Genomic DNA, 20,722 nt, shown 5'->3' with positions numbered 1-20,722 from the left:
GGCAAAAGAGGAGAGAGAGAGAGAGAGAGAGAGAGAGAGAGAGATTTTCCACCTGTTGGTTCACTCCCTAAATGGTCACAAGGGCCAGGATGTATAGACCAGACCAAATCCAGGAGTAAGGAGCTTCATTCGGGTGCCTCATGCAGGTGTCAAGGGCCCAAGCACAAGCACTTTTGACATTTTTTGGTACTTCTCTAGATTCATGAGCAGAGAGCTGAATTGGAAGTGAAGCGGCCAGAACTTAGATTTGTGCCCACATGAGATGACAGCATTGCAAGTAGCAGCTTAACTCACTATGCTGCAATGCTGGCCTTCTTGCTTTAGTTTTTACACAGCATTTATATAATCTCTCTCTCTCTCTCTCTCTCTCTCTCTCACACACACACACACACACACACACACACACACACACACACACACACACAGAGTTATAGCTTAAATGTATGAATCCTTTCAAATTTGTGTATTGGAATTGAAGACCCAGTGTGATGGGGTTGAGACATTGTGGCGGCTGGGGAAGGTTTTTGGGAAGTGATTAAGTTACAAGAGCTTGGCCCTCACAAAGGGACTGAGGGAGCTAGTAGGTTCTTTAGCTCTTCTACCTGCTGCGGTGGGAGGATACAGCGGTCAATGCCTCTGAAGGGTGCAGCAACAAGCAGAGTCTAAACCCTTACGAAACAACAAGCGTGCTGGCACCTTCATCTTGAACTTCCTGTCTTTAAAATTATGCAGACTAAGTCATTTCTATTCTTTATAAGTTGCCAGTCTTGGGTATTTTGTTATACCACCAGGAAAATATCTATATTTGTATATTCAATTTTGTGCTCTAAGAAAATTATGAGGCACAGATACATAGATATCAAGATAGATAAACGATGGGTAGAGAGCTCCCATCCACAGGTGGACTCCCCAGGTGCCTGCAAGGCCCCGCAGTCTGAGCCTGAGGCCAGCAGAAGTTGTGAACTCAACCCAGGTCTCCCAATGTGTTTGAGCCATTACCACTGCTTCTGACACTGCATGAGCTGGAGGCTGCAGTCAGGAGTCAGAGCTGGAAAGTAAACTGACACTGATGGCGGATGTAGGCATTTTATTTGGTATGTTTAATAATCATGGTGAGAAATGTCTGCCCCTATTTCCTGCTTGCCTGCTTTCTCTAGAATGCTAAATCCATTTAAAAAAAATATAGTTGAAAAGTTACTTTTTTCTCTTTTGTTCACTTTGTATTTCCAGGGGCCAGAACCATGGTAGGCACATTATGATTAATGTGTAGGTCATTAGTTTGTTGAATTAATAAATGTGTGACTATACTGTCCCAGCTTGGCTGACCAGTGTTTAGGAGACAGAATAGCAAGGAAACAGTCATACCACCATTCTGAATTTTTAGGTTATCATGAGAAAGGAAAGCAGAAGTTACTGATCACATTTTTCTGATGGCTTTTTGTTCTGAGCAAGCTAGACGGGTAGAATTCCGGTCTTCTGAGGTTTTTTGTCCTCACCCTCTGTTAGCTGTGGTTCTGTCCTCCCAAATTGTGAAGGCTCCACTTTGTCCAGTTTTTCACGTATTTCTGTCTTGTAGCCCACATCCCCCTGCCTCTACTTAAAAAATCTTGCTTTTCTCACTGAAATAGTCCACATGTAAATTTTTCTTTTATGTGAGACAAGAATTGAGGTTGCCTCCATTCTTTGCATTGATTTCCGCTTAATATAAGCACTCAGTGCCAAAGAAGATGTGAACCGATGGTGAACTGTGATGATCAATTTCCCATGTCAATTTAACTGATCCTTGTGGGGCCCAGCTATTTGGTTAAAATGACTTTGAAGTGAGTCTGTGAGAGTTCTTCTGGGTGGGATTATAGTTTAATTTGTAGACTTAATAAAGAAGATTGCCTTCCCCAGTGTGTGTGTGTGTTAGTATGTAATCTACTGAGTGCTTGACTAGAACGAAGTGTGGAATCAGTGGGAAATAGCTCTCTCTCTCTCTCTCTTGCTCCCTTGTTGCCTGACACGAGTCTTCTGTCCTCTGACTTGAACTCGTGCCATTGGTTCTATTAGCTCTCAGTCGTTACACTCAGACTAGAACTATACTCCCATACTATACTATATTCCTGGGTTTCCACCTTACCACCAACAGACCAAAGGATTTCTCAGGCTTTGTAATTCTGTGAACCGACTGCTTATTATACATATTATATGTTCCTGTTGGTTCTGTTTCTCTGGAGGATCGTGATGAATACACTGCATTTATTTTTATAATGACTGCATGCTCCTTCATCCTTGCCACCTGCCCCAATAGTCCTCTGAAAACCATAGGAAAAGTTATGGAGGAAATTATCATCAAGTGTGGGCGGCTGCGTCCACAACTCTTGGTAGCCTGTTTTTATTATGAATTTTCACTCCGGTGTACCTGAGAATAATGACACAGCAGCCAGTGGTAAGCAGTTTATATTATCTAATATTTCTCTTTTCTTTCAGCTCTGCCACCCCCTGTGTTGGTAATCACCTTCTCATTTTTCAAACGTTCCTTATCCTTTTCTTCTGGGACACTAAGTTACGCTGGGTAAGTATAACTGAGTTGTGCTTCTGGGATCACATCTCTATTTATTTACTTTTTTGGAATAATGTATTCCGCAGTCTGTCTTCTCTTCAAACCAATTCCTATCACTCTGGCTCAAGCCTTAGTCTTATGGCTGGCAAACCTTCTGAGCCTTCTGCTTGACTCATTGAATCCCAGCTGTTTTGTTCTTGGCCTTGTAATTATCCTCTATCTTGACAAGGGTCTTAATCCCTTTGGGAAGCTTTAACGAAACACTGTAGACTGGGTGGCTTACAAGCAATAGGAATGTAGAATTCACTGCTCTGGGGCTTGGAAAGTCCAGGGTCAAGGAGCTGTCAAATTTGGTGTCTGCTCAGGGCTCAATTTCTGGTTTATAGAAGGTTCCTTTCAGCTGTGTCCTCACATTAGGAAGGGGCAAGGCAATTCCCTAGGACCATTTCTCCTAGCTGCTTACTCTCTTGCTGTGCCTTGACCTGGCAGGAGGGGGAAGGCAGCTGACTGAGGCCTTTGATAAGGGCATTGACTTCGGACACCAGGGCTCTGCCCTCACATTCTAATCAACTCCTCAAAGACCCATCTAATATCACCACTTTGGGTGTTAGGTTTTTAACATATGGATTTTGGAGGGGACACAAGCATTTAGAACATAGCAGCAACACTGTAGTTTCAGAACTTGGGGATGGAAACCAGGTGCACAGACTATGTAAAATGGGGGAGACTGAAAAGGAGGATGGAACAAGTAGCCATCAGCCTTCAGAGCAACTCCTCTAGACTCAACCATCAGGGAGGCAATCTTGTTGAGATGTTCTGAGGAGCAGTAGGAAAGAAAATCCAGAATGAGAGCTGTGTATGTGAAAATGTATACGCCAGCACTCAGGTGTCCTGGAGACCGCCTACCATGAGGAGGCCCATTGTTCCCAGTACCCAGGCTACAATTTTTATCAAGGATCTCTACTGAAGAGATGCCCCTGCTTATTAGAAATGTTCTCTAGGGAAGAGTTCTCATACTTGGCCTGTGCTTGCCTTTCTTGGATGATGTACTAGGTGAGATATGGAGGAACAGGTAATGGCAGTTATTATTTTGGGTGCCTAGCACTGTCCTTCTAAATTGTCCCTGGCCATTTCCCCCCTCAGTCCTGCAAAACTATTTTTTTTTCTGGGCACCGATTTTGTCCTAATCCACTTGGTGTGTGCATATGCACAGAGATACACGCACTCACAAAGGCAGACACACAGAGATATGTACACACAGAGAGCGGGAGACACACAGGCACGCACTTGGGGCTTGGGATAGATATGCTATAGAAGGTCCTGGACTTAAAATGGTTTCACTGACCATTTTTCAGCCCTCCTGTGATACAAAAGCAATACACATTCAATAGAAATTGTGCTTCATATTGTGCTTACAAATTGTCTGGTGATGCTGGGCCACAATATCAGTCACATGATACCAAGGGGAGAACACTCATAGTCTATAATACATTGTGTTGTTGGGATAGGACGGTTGGTGGGTCATAGATATTCAACACATTATCCAAGTAGGATAGTTCCAATTTTGAGTGAATTTACTGAGACACTGACCCCATCATAAATCAAGGAGCATTGGCATTATGTGAAACACATCGAAATCAGCATTGCAGATTTTTCTCTCACGGACAATATGGCTCTGGTTCAAAGGGGGTACAACATAGTTCATTTTAATGTATTAACACTCACCCAGATCCTTGATTCTTTGAACTACTCTTCAAACTCCTCCAGGACAAGTACCATGTGAAATTCATCATTGCTTCCCTTATTTGCTGGCAGGTTGCCTGAGAGTAGATTCTCAGACAACATGAGAATTAAAATGCTCAATTTCATGTCTTGAGGTCCAGGCACATGAACACATGGTTTTACTGCTGAGAGCATAGAATTTACCTTTTTTTTTTCTAAAGGGATAAGAGAATGCCTTATGTTTTGTTTCTATTTTTTCCATTTTTCATCTGTGTTGCCTTTTTATGATTCCAACCACACATTGCACAGACACCTTCGGGGACTTTTCTCCGACACTCTTTCTCTTTTCTGTGCCAGAACTGGTGGGTTTGAGGAGAAACATCTTGTGGATAGCATTTGGTTAATTTTCTTAACAACACAACGCTTTATACTTGCTCACACAGAAGCTCAGCTGTCATTTTTTTCACACAGAAACACAGGTTTGAGGAGACTGCCTGTCGTTTACGCATTGACACAAGAGTTGCAAAATGTGCAATGAATCAGTATCCTGATCACTTACACACTTTATTGTTTAAATACATTTTATCTAGTAGTGCTTATTTAAAGCCTCCCATGTGATTGAGCACTATCATAAGTAATTCATAAACAGAATGAAATGGATCCCATCTTTTAAAACCATTTTGGTACATATATTATTTCAACCTAGTTGGTTTTCTTAGTAATCCTTGGTATTTTATTTTCATGCATTTAAGAACATCATTCTCAGGCCCTGGTGCAGTGGCCTAGTGGCTAAAGTCCTCGCCTTGAACGCACCAGGATCCCATATGGGCACCGGTTCTAATCCCAGCAGTCCCACTTCCCATCCAGCTCCCTGCTTGTGGCCCAGGAAAGCAGTCAAGGATGGCTCAAAGCCTTGGGATCCTGCACCCACTTGGGAGACCTGGAAGAAGTTCCTGGCTCCTGGCTTCGGATTGGAACAGCTCTGACTGTTGCAGTCACCTGAGGAGTGAATCATCGGACAGAAGATCTTCCTGTCTTTTCTCCTTTCTGTATATCTGACTTTGCAATAAAAATAAATACATTTTTATTAAAGAAAGAACATCATTCTCATAAGGGTTCCATGGCACCAGAAGTGTTAAGGAGTCTTATTTTATGTTCTCTCAGTCATCCTGGACTGAAGTTGGAGATGAAATGGGAGAGAGCTGAGGACTCAGAAATCCTACATCCTTATCCCTGCTCCATCTTCCACTTAGCTGTGCAACCAAGGGGTGGTTCTTCATTTTCTGAGATTGTTGCCTTTAGCTGTGATCATGGTGAGGGACCCGTTTTCACCTCAAGTTCCCAGGGTATGGGGAAGATCAAAAGACATAATGCCTGTGCCCAGAGTTGCTTTGAAAACACTTGAAAAGAATGAGACCATATAAGGTATTTGTTGAGGAATACTAATGGGTTAAGGCTTCAGAGGTCTGATACCTTAGAGGGTTATTAATTTTAGGGGTGTCTAATATTTAAACATACATGAATGAATGTGACTGGGCAGAATACTCTCTAATCTGTCATGCACAGCATTTCCATTCAAGAGCTGATAACATCTCAGTAAGACTGGATAGCCTTGAGAGCTCATACCTGTGTGCAATCAATTTCCTTTCCTTCTCTCCATTGCCCCAATAATTAATTGCTTCAGTATGCCTTTGAGATCTTCCTGTAAGATAGAAAATCCAGGCAAGCTGAGATCTTCAAAGCTTACTGTCGAACTGAAACACTGGGGGGATATGATGGATCTTGGGATGTGGGAGAAAAGATAAAGCCCCTTTTGCCTCCTTGTTAATGGGATATGTTCTGTCCTGTGATGGGAGGGGGTGGGATCTGAGGGACACATCAGACTGCATCTGGAGACAGCAGCAGGAAGTTTCCTCTCAGGGTCAAGCATGGACCAGGCATTACCTACGTCTTGATGAAGTATTCTTTGGTGAAATCTGATATTCGCTAAGCCAGCAGGTCTCATTCTTCTTTTAGCTTACTGTGTGGACTTACGGGATCTTCAATATTGGAAAGGCAGCTCTGGCATTATGAAAGCTTTGTTATTAATATGACTATGAGTTGAACAATGATGACCACTGTTTATTGAACTCTTATTTCTGCCAGGTATAGTCCTAGGCATTTTACATTGAGTCTCATATATATCCTGGAGTAGAGGGATGACTGATGAAGTTAGCCTTTTAAAAAAGGTTTATTTAATGAAAAGCAGAGTGGGGTGTGTGTGAATGTGTGTGTGTGTGTGTGTGTGAGAGAGAGAGAGGGAGAGAGAGAGAGAGAGAGAGTCTTGCATCTGCTGTTTTACTCCCCAAATAACCATAATATCTGGGGCTGAGTCAGCCTGAAGCTAGGAGCCAGGAATTCCACCTGAATCTGCCCTGGGGAGACAGAGCCTCAAGTATTCAAACCATTATCTGCTGTTTTCCAGGAACACTGGCAGGAAGCTGGATGGGGAATGGAGTGGCTGGGATTTGAACTGACCTACCAATAGGGGGTGTAGGTGTTTGCAATTGTGGCTTCACTGCTGCCGCCACAATGATGCACAATGCCCACCAATGCTCTTATTAGTAGTAGTATGTATGTGAATGTAGTTTAGAATGCTATACAGTGTGCATTAAACTTTTACTGAGCAACTACATAACACCAGGTTCTAGGGCTGAAGCAGCAAGCAAGACAAATGATGGTAATACTTCCATGGAACTTACACTCTGGGGGATGGAGGGTGGGGCAAACACAAATAGTTCAGATCTCACCAGTAAGATCTTGTTACCACCTCATCCACATCATTCCTGGTTGATGAACACACTCTGCTTTTGTGGTTTTGACTAAAGGGTAAATGGATTAGTTCAGTGGGTTGAAAGCTCTTCTTTAGCTCCGTGGTGTCAAAGCCAGCCATACTGCTTTCATGTCTCACAGTAGCACAGGGTCTGAAACAGAGTAAATGTCTGGAATAGGTTGCACAGATGCATTTGCTTTGTTGTGACCCTGTAACATCACGTGGTCCCCCTCCCCAAAGGACCACAACTGTCAGAACCGGGTTAAGCTGTAGCCAAGGAGTCCAGAGAGCTTCTTTCTTGTATCCCACCTGGGTGTAGGGCCCAAGCACTTGGGTCATGTCCCATTGATTTCTCAGGCACATGAACAGGGAGCTGGATCAGAAGAGGAGTATCCAGGACGTGAAAGAGCGCCCATATAGGATGCCAGGATTCCAGGATTCCAGGATTCCAGGATGAGGCTTAGCATGATGTACCACAATGCTGACCCCTGATACCTTTTTTTCTTCTTTTGTAATGCAGGTTGGGTCATGAATTTTAGCTCACTACTCATCATAAAGCTAAGTTCTGATCAGCAGGCATCTGTTGGGGGTATTTGTAGATGCTGTCTTATGAATCTTTACCATCACCTTGTGAGGTAGGTAATATTTCTCCTTAATTTTGCCTGTACAGAAATAGAAGCTTTCATTGTGCTTGTGTAAGCTGCCTAAAGATGCACAGCCTGACTCTGCAACAGGTACTCTGCAAAAGGTACCAATTGTGAGAAATGAAATCAGTTTATCGGCCGGGCTGCTCAGAATCCTAAGCGCTCATACCTGCACTGGGTGAGTCAAAAGTTCTTGTACGTCTTTGTGGTCTTTTCAAATAATACATTTTAGTCTTCATTACATGAAAATCATACATTTTGTAGCTCAAGATTTCAAAACTACTTCAAGTTGAACGTAGGCATGCATCTAATTGTCTCTGAATCTGAATGTTTTCATTTGTACTGAAGATTTTAAATGGCAGCCTGGTAATTTTAAAAGAATCAAACGTTGAGATATCACAGGAGTGGGGAAGAAGAGAAAACGACCACTTGTGGAAGAAAAGAAACTTCTACTTGTTATTTGGTGGAAATCTAACTTCTGCATCTTTTAAAAATAACGAAACTGCAATATTTCAAATTCTGAGGGAACAAAATGATTGTAAGTAGCACTGACAACTCTGGACTCACATATGATGGTTCTTCAGAGCAGCTGAACCAATGGGATGAAATACTTTGTGTGTGTGTGTGTGTGTGTGCATGTGCACAGAGATATTTGTTACATGGAATTAGCTCATGTAATTGTGGGGACTGGTAATTCTGAGATTTGTCTGGCTGGCAGGCAAATTCTGGTAGAAGATATAGCAATTATGAGTGGAGTTTGCGACCATGTAGAGGCAGGACTCCTTTGGGTGATCTCAGTCTTTCTTTTTAAGGCCTTCAACTGCTTGGATGAGGCACAGGCACATGATGGTGGATAACCTGTCATACCCAGTACCTGCTGATTTCAATATTAATCCTATTGAAAAGATACCTCAGGGGCAGGCCTTTGGCACAGCAGTTAAGATGCCACTTGCATATCTGTATGCCATTTTAGCAATGTCTGGGTTCCATATCCAGCTCTAGCTCCCGAGTTATGTTTCTTGCTTGTGTAAACTCTATGAAGCAACAGGTGTTGGCTCACCACCTGAGAAACCTAGGTGGCTTACCACCTGAGAAACCTAGGTTAAGTCCTAGGCACCTGGCTTTGCTCTGACCCAGTCCTAGCTCCCGTGGGTATTTGGGCAGTGAATTGTGGATGGATGATCTCTGTCTCTGTGTTGTGTTTCTGCCTCTCACGTAAAGTGAAAAAAAAAAATCTTCGCATAAACACCTACATCAGTGTTTGCTCAACTGATTGGGCACTAGAACCTAGCCAATTCACAATGAATCTCCCAAGCAGGTTGTCAGAGTATAACCTGAATGAAACTGGCAGGTGGAAGAGAAAATGAAAATGTGCAATGTAAGTAGAGTCAAGTGAGGGAGAGCAAAGTGTTTAGGTGTGGCAGCTGTTGCTTTAGAATTCCATGTTGCTTATTGTAATTAAATAAGAAGTAACTGATGAGTGGAACATTTCCCTTGATTTCCTAGATGTTATGAAAAGAAGGCTGTGCGAGAGCCGGTGAGAGTGATGAATCAAAGGCTTCTGCAACATTGATGACAGAAATGCTTCAGTGAGGAAGCTGGTGTAAAAATAACCCTTGTGTGGTGCCGGCGCTGCAGAGGGGAGCCACAAGGGGAAGGTGGCGTGTAGCACGAATGGGCTGCTGGGGACGCTGTTTCTAGTTGTCAAGGCAACTTTGACATCTTCTCCCAACATCCTGCTAAACTCCAAGGAAGAACCGGAGACGAGCTACTATGGAAGTACTTAGCTAATTATTCAAAACAGAACACCAAACTGAAGTATAAAAAGGAAATATTTATCTTTGAAAAATACAACTTTGAACACTGCCGACATCTCATTTACAGTCTTTTTGAGAAGCGCTCTGCGCTGGCTTGGCTTATTCAGCATGTTCTCTTACTTCCAATAGAGACACAGGGAGGGCTTGTTTGTGTTACTAGAAGCACTACTGCCACTGCTACCACCAGTACTAACACACACACACACACACACACACACACACACACACTCCCATCATCTCTGCCTTAGGATATTGGCCCTCCAACCCCTATCTTCTCCTTTCCTGTTCCACTGACTGAGCAGAAGTTTCTGAAGGCCTGCTTGTCCCCAGCCACTGCAACCTGCTGCTGGGCACTGCAGAACAGTGAGGCATCACTGGTAACCAACACACTACACCACACAGAGCTGACCTGCTGCTGGCAGAAAGCCTCACATACTTTGGCCCATTATTATTCATTCGTCCATTATTCTCAACACTCATACCAGCTTTTCATACACATTCAGCGTTGCAGTAAACCTAGCGTGGACGGCGGTACACAATTTGCTGTTCAACACATGGTCAGCAGAGGGAAAGGGGCCGATGGAGAACACAAGACGGCCAGAGGGAAATACACATTAAAATACATCCCTTCTGCCGGTGTGGGTGAGCATGCATGTGTGTGAGCTCACCTGCCAGTGTGTTTTAAGTCATACAAAACTAAACACGCCCACCTTTTAAAAGCAGACTATTTACAAGTGATTCTTAATAGTGCAGACACCTGTCACTCATACTGGATATTTGCTTGCTGTGAATACATATATCCAGGTTTTGTGTTCAAAATTCTGAAACAGATCTTTTGTTTGACATATTAGAGAAAATAACTTTGGAACATTTGTTAACTTTTGGTTCATAGTCATTTTGCAAAAAGCCACAAACCATGCTTTGTCATTTACAGTGTGAACTTGGTTAAGCACCTTCTGGAAAACACTGATGTGTTAGATGCTGGTCTACTGGGCATTGGAAAGACAATGGCAGTTACGCGGAATACTGAGAGCCCCTCTCATTCCTTTCACCAGCAGCAGCTTTGATGTGAGGAGAAGGTTGCAAACACAAATCAGATACAAATAATCAGAAAACAGCTCAGTTAACAGTGGTGAAAAAAAAATTATCAAGGTTTACAACAGTAGTACAGACACTGAAAACACTTCCAAATACTCTCTAGCTTCAAGATTGTTTCAATACTACTAACAAGAAGGGGGAGAAGTTACAGCACTTGAGGTTTGAGGCGATTTCTTGTTAGGGCCTGTAGCTCGAGGTGCTGTTCTAGGATCCTTATCTTAACTCAGACGATATCCCATGGAATGAAATGACAAATTTAAAGCAATTTTCACTTGAAAACCATCAAAAATACAAATCACTTTCTAACCTTGCCCCAACATCCCCCCTCCCTTTATTTTTCAGGATCCTAAGTTTTTGGCAAAAAGATTCAGGTCAGTTTCAAGCCCTCAAAGCCACAGAACTTCCATCTCTTCTCCAGGCTGGCTCCAACTCCAGTCATTTCTTGTTTGAAGGTGTGCTGAAGTCTACTCATGAGCCCCTCTACGTCACTCGTGCAGATCTGCAGCGGAGAGAGGGTACCAACATTGAAAGCCAGTTCCACTTTCTGTATCTGGTGTCTTCATCCCACCCTCTGCCCTGCTGTGGCCTACGTGTGAATGCTGCCATGCAGGCAGGGAAGGAGGCTGTGTGTGTGTGTGTGTATGTGTGTATGTGTTTGTATGTTGTGGGTGGCATCTCTCTTTCAGTATGTGTGCGCACGTGTGTGTGTGTGTGTGTGTGTCTTGTAGACTGACTTCTAGACATACGGCATTGTTCCTCTGCTTGGCCACTACATGGAGGCCGCTAAGCTGGCTAATGCAGGGAGCTGGTGCCAGTCACGTAGAGAAGCCTGGGATTGTAGCAGGTTGCTCAGTGCGGGTGACGTCATGTGCAAGTCCATTGGAGCTGCCAAGTAATTTGGGAGAGGAGGGAAGCAGAATCGGCTGCCAGCAGAGTAGAATTCTTCCCACATACATCAGTTCACAAAGCAAAAATAACACGAGTGATGAATGCTCCTTACTTCCAAGCATCGGTGCGGTCTCCCCTCAGCACATATTCTGTCTCTCTCACACACAGACCTCAATACATTGAAAGAATAAAATAATTCTGGGACTCCCTGAGGAGGCTTGTTTGGGAGGCTTTCTTTAGTACCTTCTATCCTACCTGTAAACCTAGGAACCAGGGCTTGATTGAGAAACATCAAGGAATCCTTGGAGAAAACCACACAGTTGCGGCCACAGTGAATGTTCCAGACGCTGGAGGGAGGGATTCTCCAGCTCTGTCGCTACTACTATAGGCTCTCTTGGTACTGCTCTGGCTGGAAGCTGCCAAGGAGGAACTGAGACTGGGCTAGGAGTGAAGGCAGGCCTCCTTCTCAGAGTTGGCAGTAGGCATTACCCAGTTAGATGGAACCATACATTGCAAAGTGTCATGCACAGTAGGATTCCCATATCAAACAAAAAGTAGCTAGATAATGTTTATAGAAGTAACTATGCTCCAGGTGCGGCACACATAGAGGAAAGCATCTGGGAAATATGCTGAATTCCAGTGACTGCCCTTGAGGCATCACACTGTGGGCAAGTTTTACTTTCCCTCTACTGTATTTCTATACAGTGTACATTTTAAAGGATAATGTATGCAGTGTCTGTTTTTTTTTTTATAAACAAACAAACAAAAAAAGAGATAATTTTGACAGACCCAGAGTTTGATTTCATATTGTTTCAACTGATTATTTGCTCCTGGGTACTCCCATTCTGTCCTCCCCTTCACCGCCAACTGGGCTGATTGACTACAGAACAGTATCGTTTACAGAGGGAAAGGAGGGGCAGTGCTGGCTCCTCCTGTTAATGGAGGAGGGTGAGGCAGCACACTTGGAACATACTTAAAGCAGGATGCCCAAATGGCCCAGTGCCTTTGTGGAGAGGATAAATGCTTACATGGCCTAACAATCTGAACACTCAGCAGGAATTTGCATTCAGTGGCACTTCCCAACAGGTGCATGCCCTGTGACATAGTGAGCATGCACCATGAGCCTGTTTAACGGAATGCTGTTTCTCATGACCCTGTTTGTTCTAAGGAGTTCATAGCCCCCTCCTGCCTCTAAGAGATACCCTGGCTTCCTAGGGAATGTGTTCATATTCTTGCTCCAATTACCCCAAGAGCTAGCATCTGGGGAAGGCACTGGCTCATGAGATCAGCTATGAGCAGATATTCAGTCTGGGTCACAGATGACCTTAGCTCATGGTTTCATTGTTTTAGTGTTTGCTTGTGCAGTCAAGTAATCTTTTTACCAAGAAGCCTACATTCTCTTGTACCCTGTCTTCCCCGACCCTGTACCTGATTATCAAGACGATGCAAGTAGGAACAGATGTATTCAATGCTTGCTCCAAACGGATGAACATGAAGGAATGTGGAAATAATCCCTGCAGAGATAAGACCGTAGATGTTACACTTGACCTTATATTTCTTGAGACTCTACATGCTCGTGAACAGTAAGAGCTGACTCATATGCATGTGTACGATACAAATATACTGGATGCTATTCTAAGTTTACATTCTTTTGCTCATTTAATGTTTATAATAACTCTGTTCCATAGGTATTGCCATCCCCATTTCAAAGGTAAGCCATGTGAGGCCCAGAAAGTTTAAGCAAATTGTCCCAGGTCACACAGCTGCTAAGCAGCACAGCTGGTATTTGACCTCTGACAGTTGTTCTTAACCAGCATAAATGCAGCTTCTCACTGTACTATATCATATGCAGGAAGGCTGGCATTTGAATTTGCTTCCATAATTGGAGACAGCTATAGGCCATTTGAATTCCAGATGAGTTTACGATGAGTTCAGATTGTGTATTATACACGCGTGTGTATTTGTGTTTGTTTCCAGTTCCTTTGTGCAATCTTTAAATTAGACTTCAGCCTCTCAGATATTAATAATGTCTGGCCATTGTAGCAAACATACAAATCTTTTACTCTGCCCCGATTAACATAGTGCCTCTCCCAAAAGAAATCTGCTGAGTGTATTTAGGTTTCACTTTGCAAGCAGCTCTGTAAAGAAAAGGCAAATCTTTCACTCATGGCTGACTTGAGTGGTCACTAGCATTTTGCACTTATAGCCCTGAATGGCTCTGCATACTAGAATTCTAGCAGTTTACAGTCTCAAGAAATGCACAGGACTTCTCCTTGGTCTACCTCTGAGTGTGACTGACAGCTGCACAGTGCTGCCTGGGGTGTCCTGGCCGCCAGCTTCATTGTTCCAATGCTCCATTTTTCTGGCAACAGGTGATTATTTAAAAAAAAACCTTTAAATTCATCTCCTTTTGTAAGATCTTATGTATAGCAAATAGGTTCAGGACTGAATGTGCTGAAAATGGACAGGGAATAAAAATGACATTTAATTTAGTTCACAAACCATAATTTTTCTGTTCCTTTAAGAGATTAATAAAGAACAGAGTACATTTAAGTTGCACTTTGAAGTTCAATCAGTTCTTTGTGAACATCTTCCAAATATTAGATGGTAAGGAGGTGTGTCTGGGAGCGTTCTAAGAGAAACTGATGATCGGACTCAAAATTGGTATAAGAAGGATCCTATTACAGTATGCCCTGCTTTATTTATTTATTTATTTATTTATTTATTGGAAAGGTGGATATACAGAGAGGAGAGACAGAGAGGAAGATCTTTCATCCGATGGTTCATTCCCCAAGTGAGCTCAACAGCCGATGCTATGCCGATCCGAAGCCAGGAGCCAGGAACTTCTTCCGGGTCTCCCACGTGGGTGCAGGGTCCCAAGGCTTTGGGCTGTCCTTGACTGCTTTCCCAGGCCACAAGCAGGGAGCTGGATGGGAAGCGGGGGCTGCCGGGATTAGAACCGGCGCCCATGTGGGATCCCGGGCATGCAAGGTGAGGACCTTAACCACTGCGCCATCACGCCAGGCCCACCCTGCTTTATTCTTAAATGACTAGATAAACTGAGTTTCTAAACACTCATTCTAACCGAGAAAAATTCAGAAGAAAGCAGTCCACTTTCAAAGAAACTGTAGAAATCACTGCAAGAAAGACTGTCAAACACCCAGGAATAACTCCAAAGATTGAGAAACATTGGACATTTTTGTGGGTTTACATCCAAACAACTGATTTAAAACAAAAACCATCCCTGCCCCCGTCAGTCCAAAACTGCCTTCTTAAAAACAACACAAGAAACTTTTATTTTAAGACTCTTTTTTTTCCTCCAGCACTGCTCACTTACAGAGGATTCCTTCTACCCTCAGTGCTTCTCTGACAGGTCTCCCTGTTGCCATGCCAATTTGTTAAGAATTTTAAGTTGGAAAACGCTAACAGTTGTCATTTTTCTTGAAGACTCAATGGTGAATTTCCCCCATGCATCTTGATTAACATATCAAAGAATTAAGTCTGAGTGTCATATCTGTTACCAAAGGAGGCAGATAGATCTTGAAAGGACACAGAAGCCAGTTGGTAGGGGGGCCTTTTGCGAGTTGAGTGGCACCACTGGGCGTCTTACCCTCCTTCCTTAAAAGCAGCTAGGGTCATCTGCTGTGGTCTAAGGACAGCTCTTCTTAAATGATTGCATACTCTGGAATTTTAATCTGCCACCGTTTTTTCAAATGGAATAAAAAGCCAACAAGCATTTGGGACCACTAAGTGCTGTGAATAGTCCTGTTTACTGAGGGCTTACCATGTGGGAGTAGGACCATGTGAAGGGATGCAGATGAATTGTTATGTTTAATACTTGTAACTGTTCATTGAGGTAGGTGATACTATTACGACTATTTTGCAGATGGAGGAACTGAAACTCAGATAAGAAATGATAGTTCCAAGAAGGGAAGCTAGGTCTGTTTGATTCCTTTTTGTAAAAAAGATCTATCTATCTATCAATCATCTATTTGATAGGCAGAGTAACAGAGAGAGACAGAGACAAAGAGAGAGAAGACAAGCTCTTCTTCCCACTGGTTTACTTCCCAAATGGCCACAATAATCTTGTCTGGACCAGGCTGAAACCAAGCCAGGAGCTCCATCTGGGTTTCCTACATGGGTGGCAGGAGGCTGGATTGAAAGCGGAGCAGCTGGGACTCTGAGATGGGATGCTGCAGGTTCTAGTAGGACACTATGCCAGCTGCATCTGATTTTTAACCATCAGTGAGCATTATCTCATTAAAACACACCATTGTTCACAGTCCCCTCAGCCATTGAGTAATGTGATATAAATATAATAATAATCAAAAAAGTCTTTGCCCCTAGTACCTGGCACACAGCTCCTAAAATCCTTGGAATTTCCAAAGCTTTAAGAGGGCTTTTGCATGCTAATGAGTGATAACTGGGTGCCACTGAATAAACAGCTTCAGGATGGGAGCTGGCTGTCACAAGGCCCAATGTTGGATTAGAGTATACCCCACAACAGGGAGGGGAAAGGGCCTGAAGACTGAAGCAAGTAACAATGGCCAGTGATTGAACCAATCAGAACTATATAATGAGACTTCCATAAAAGGTCCTATCTTGACTTCCAATTTTAGGAAATCATCAAATGTGGGTGGGGAGTTACGGGAATCTTTGGCTTTAAAGCCAAATCTGACCTCACCATGGGTCACTTTGAGCCTGGTTTCTAAGGTGAGTACAGTCTCATGGGAGTGAGCCCTTAACCCTTTGGGACTTGGTGGTAACTTCAGGTAGTGTCAGAGATTTGGAGGAGTAGTGTTGCACAGCAGACCACGTAATCTGGTGGCAGGAAGTGGCATGAAACGATCATTTAGTGAAAATCTCATTTAGATGCTGTCAGCCAGAAGTGTCATGAATGAAGACAGCCCAGCCAGTAACCTGGACAAGCTGGGAGGTGTAGGCTTGCTCCAGAGGCTCATCTGGGAAATCTGCTTGCTGAATGGCATCTGTACTGGATTCCTGTGTGGACCTGAGAAGGTGTAGATTTTATCTTGCTGATACCCTCTCTGAATGTAGTGTTTTTGTTGACATGCTTAGCAAGGCACTGACTCTGGGAAGCCTAAAGAGGCTTGGGAGTACTTGTTCCTATCCCACCATCCTCTGGACTCCGGGTTCTCAGACTGTCAGGCCTCATAAGTGCACAGCATATGCTTATTAATCTCTAGTTAACCCCTGCCTGCTCCACTGTGCCTTATACATTGCATGTGTGCGTTAGCTTCCTTACCCACTAGCAGAGCTTCACGTTCAGACTTTATGGGACTGTTGTTCAAGGTCTTCTCCAGGGGGCAATCACTCTCCTGGCTTGATGCACATAGTCTTGAAGCACAGCTTTCCTGTGGAAATAACATATCTCCTGGGCCAATTCATCTTAGGTGGTAGCAGGATTATTTTTAACGAACCACACAACACCCAACTTCTTAATCACAAAAGCAGTACTGCCAATTTTGATTACTGGGTGAGAAGGAAAATGGTGTAACTTACAAAAGTACTACCAAATAATCCAAAACTTCTTTACATGGTTTCAATACAAAGATTTAGTCATCTGTCTCCACCAGACTTTTCTTTCCTGCATTCATCTTCTTAATTCCATCCAACTAATCTGGGGGTGGCTGAGCCAACATTTACTGTTCACTATGGGGATGCCAGCCATTGTTATATATGTATTATCTCCATTCTATAGATGAGAAAAATTAGTCTCAGAAATATTAGGTAAATTGGTCAGGATTACATTTCTAGGAAATGGTGAAGCCATTCTAGCATATTCATTGTTAAAAGAACCATCTTTCATAAATTTTGGGTCCCCATTCTGCTGATGGTAAGCCCCACTTGTGAATGGAGAGCCACTCACAGGCCCTCAACTGTTGGCTTTTAAAGTACAAATTATAGTCTCTATTAAAGAAAAGCTCTCTCTGTCTTCTCTCTAATAAGGATGTTATCAGCCAGAATATTCCTGACTTCATAGCAAGACAGGACTCAAAATGAAATGTGCCTCAAAACATCATCAGTCAGTGGCCTTTTTTGTGGTTGGAAGTTTTTCTGAGCATAGGAGGTAAATGTCCCAAGAGATACGTAGGTGGGATTCATGATCAGTAACCAAGCTGAAATACACCTCTAGACCTTTCGTGGCTCCTTCTGGCTTTGGATGCTGACAACATCTTCTCTGTGCTATGCTCGTGAAGGAAGCACTTCCAGAAGAAAGAATAAAAGAGCCATAGCTTTAGCCTCACTGATTCAATGTTACTGTTGTGAAAGAAGATGCCAGAGGTGGGAGGACAGATCATGGATGACTCAGATGCTTTGTCACTTCTCCCCTCATCTAAGCCCTCAGCGGGGGCAGGGATCTTTCCATTTTCTTTAAAGATGTCTTCAAAGCTTTCAGGATGCTGTCTGTGAATGAAATGAATGGTCTATGCTGCGAAACATGCTGTTTGGTGGATTTACAGACTTCCTGGCTATCGTCGGAGGGGAACCCTTTCTTACTGAGCTACTCAATCTTTGGCCTCTGTACTCCAATCCAGGCAGTAACCATTATGCTAGGTTTGATTTAAAATACTGGCTCCCTTCTAAGCCACAGGGTTCACATCTGCTTCCAACCCCCTTAAAATGTCAAGTAATCCTGTAAGCCATTCCTTAAGTAGAGAGTTTAACAGATTGGGGGTTGATTTAAGATGTAAAGATATCATAACATATTTTAGCCATCTTTAATATTATAACTGGCATTTAAAAAATTAGAAGGCATTATTGAAGGGATGCTTATCACCTTGAACTTTAATAGCAGATTCAGAGAGTCAGTCCTTTCATCAGTTAGACAGACATAAGCCACATTGTTACACTGCAAAACACTGACAATAATTCACTCCGTGACTTATTGTCAATAAAACCAAACAAAAGCAAAGCAAAAAAAAACCCTCTTCACCAAAACTTATTGCTTTCCTTTCGACCTGAAATTATTTTTATAGTCTAATGTGATGGCACTTTGTTTCCTAACCTAATTGTGTCAGGTTGAAATATGTGGTCACAAATCAGCTTCCCAGAGAAGATCAGTTTATAATGAACTGTCATGGATTTCTCTAAAACACGCTTTGCTTAAAATAACAGGAAAAAAAAACCCATATCCTGGCTGTGTTTTGATTATCAGTTAGATTTCTTTTTTTCTCCTTTTTAGCTGCCATTTCATGGTATGGAAAGTTTCTACTAGTCCACTGCACTCCTGACTTCTATAAATGAAACACTTTATAAAGAGGAGAGCTACTTATGCTAAAAATATCCTTAAATCAATTTATGGTATCAGTTTTAAAATGCTTGGGGAACTATAGAGCCTCATCCTGATTTGAGCCCTTTATCATGTACACACGTATGGAAACATCAAATGCTATCCCTTGAATATGTATAATTCTAATGTATCAATTAAAAATAAAAAATGAGTGTTTCCAAGCATAATGTCATTAGCATAATCCTGCACCTCTCTACACCGTTCTGGTTACCCATTCCATTTTATGCAGGAAGCAAAACAGTTATGTGGCAGCTCCGGGGTATTTTAGAAGCTCTGATAGTATAAGAGACGTTCTAGCAAATAGAAGAGATTTGGCACTTTTCAATTAAATCCTTGATAAATGAAATTCTCTGGGACTCTACTCATTTCTTTAACAGTACCCACAAAGCTGGAAAGTGAGTTGATTTTATGAAGTGGAAGAATTAAAAGCATATTGCAAATGGCCTCCAGAAAACACTTTCTATCATTCATTTGAAGTACACCAAGGTTGCTGCTTGCTAATGGCACTCTGGGGGAAGCAAGCCATTGTGCTGACAGACACATCCAGGGCCTGCATGCATGCTATCTTGGTGAACTGAGCGGAGAATATACAGAGCCTGAGCTCTTCAGAGTCTGTAGCACTGCTGATTTCTGACTCTTGATTCAAGTTCCCAATCTTGTGCTTCTAAGAAGACTATCAGCTGGCCGCTCTGGTCAATAGGCCTTCCTTTTCAGAGGATAACTTCAGCCGAGGTATAAGGGATGCTGGAGAGGTATGATAAGGAGATGCCTGGCCACAGATGTCATACACCTTAAGCAGACCAGTCATCTGGTTCATGGCTAGGACACATTAATGTGTCTGGATATTAGTAGACTCCTCAAAGCTCCTCAATGGTGGCTCTTATTACTCTAGGCTCTTGCTTATGTCCCACTTCACCGTCCCTGTTGCTGTTTTCTAGCTGTCGATTATGGTGTCCCTTTGTTTCTTCCCAAGGCTTCCCTCTTTTTGATGTTAGCTATCACTCTCACCAGCAACTGCTCATTACCACACTAAATGTGCAGTCTACAGAGACAGGATGATGCAATGTGTCATGTGAGCTTTCACTGTTGCTATTTGCTTCAAATGAAGCAGGGATTGACATATACACTCTTGTCTTCCTTAAGCTACGGAGGCTGAAGAATCTTAGGAATGGATTTATCTTTCCACTAAAAAATACATTCTCCAGAACCCCCATAAATGCCAAGGACTCATATCTGAAATCAAAGCCCTTGATACAAGAATTGCCCTTGAAGAGGGCCTTTAATCCCCAATCAGCCCAACATGCCACACTGATGCTTACGGCCTGATAGCTTTCAAGGCATTCTCATTGACGTTGAAAAGGGGGGAAAGGACCACAAGGAAAAAAGGTTTACTCAGCACTTACATACCTTTTCTTTAAGATTTTCCAACATTTTTTCCAGCTGTACTTTGTCGTCTTTGAGTTTTTCAAGTTCAGTTTCTTTCCTTTTGAATTCTTCTTGGACTTTGAGTAGATGCTATTAAAAAAAAATCAAAGACAATCGAGTCAGTAACAAAGGAGCTACACTTGCCTTAAACTGCCTGGTTGGGCTTAGGTATCAGGCGACTGGGCTCCACTTCCCCCTGGCACACACAATCATTTTTCCTTGCAGCGATTGGAAACTAAAAGCATTTTGCTTAAATTATTTTATGTGTCTCCTACAAATTTCCTTTGAGTTTGTGCATATTCTAGGAAGATCCCAAGAAACTAATTGCTCTGGTCACTTCTTTATTCTGGCCAGAGGTAAGGACAGGGCACAGTTAATATAGTGTGGATAATATTTTTCATTGCTACACAGAAGTGAACTTGATATTGTGGGACATTCTTAAAAATAGCTATTTAT

At 42.7% G+C, this 20,722-nt stretch overlaps 1 protein-coding gene across 1 annotated transcript in view; it reads right to left on the bottom strand.

Annotated features, from left to right (window-relative positions):
- Positions 1-9,542: 9,542 nt before the first annotated feature.
- The window catches only part of ENOX2 (ecto-NOX disulfide-thiol exchanger 2), a 157,489-nt gene continuing 146,309 nt past the window's right edge, over positions 9,543-20,722 (bottom strand). Inside the window, exons 10-13 of the mRNA XM_040999967.1 lie at positions 20,249-20,356; positions 16,793-16,901; positions 12,955-13,040; positions 9,543-11,137 (exon numbers count right to left, since the gene is read on the bottom strand). Of these exons, the coding sequence (XP_040855901.1) occupies positions 11,006-11,137; positions 12,955-13,040; positions 16,793-16,901; positions 20,249-20,356 (435 nt within the window). The 3' untranslated portion in view covers positions 9,543-11,005. The remainder of the gene's footprint in view (positions 11,138-12,954; positions 13,041-16,792; positions 16,902-20,248; positions 20,357-20,722) is intronic.

Source organism: Ochotona curzoniae, unplaced genomic scaffold (assembly GCF_017591425.1).
Source record: "Ochotona curzoniae isolate NIBS_2020 unplaced genomic scaffold, NIBS_Ocur_1.0 scaffold_1852, whole genome shotgun sequence".
Taxonomy (NCBI): Eukaryota; Metazoa; Chordata; class Mammalia; order Lagomorpha; family Ochotonidae; genus Ochotona; species Ochotona curzoniae.
The sequence above is the reverse complement of the archived record's forward strand: the minus strand, read 5'-3'. Positions and strand labels throughout refer to the sequence as shown.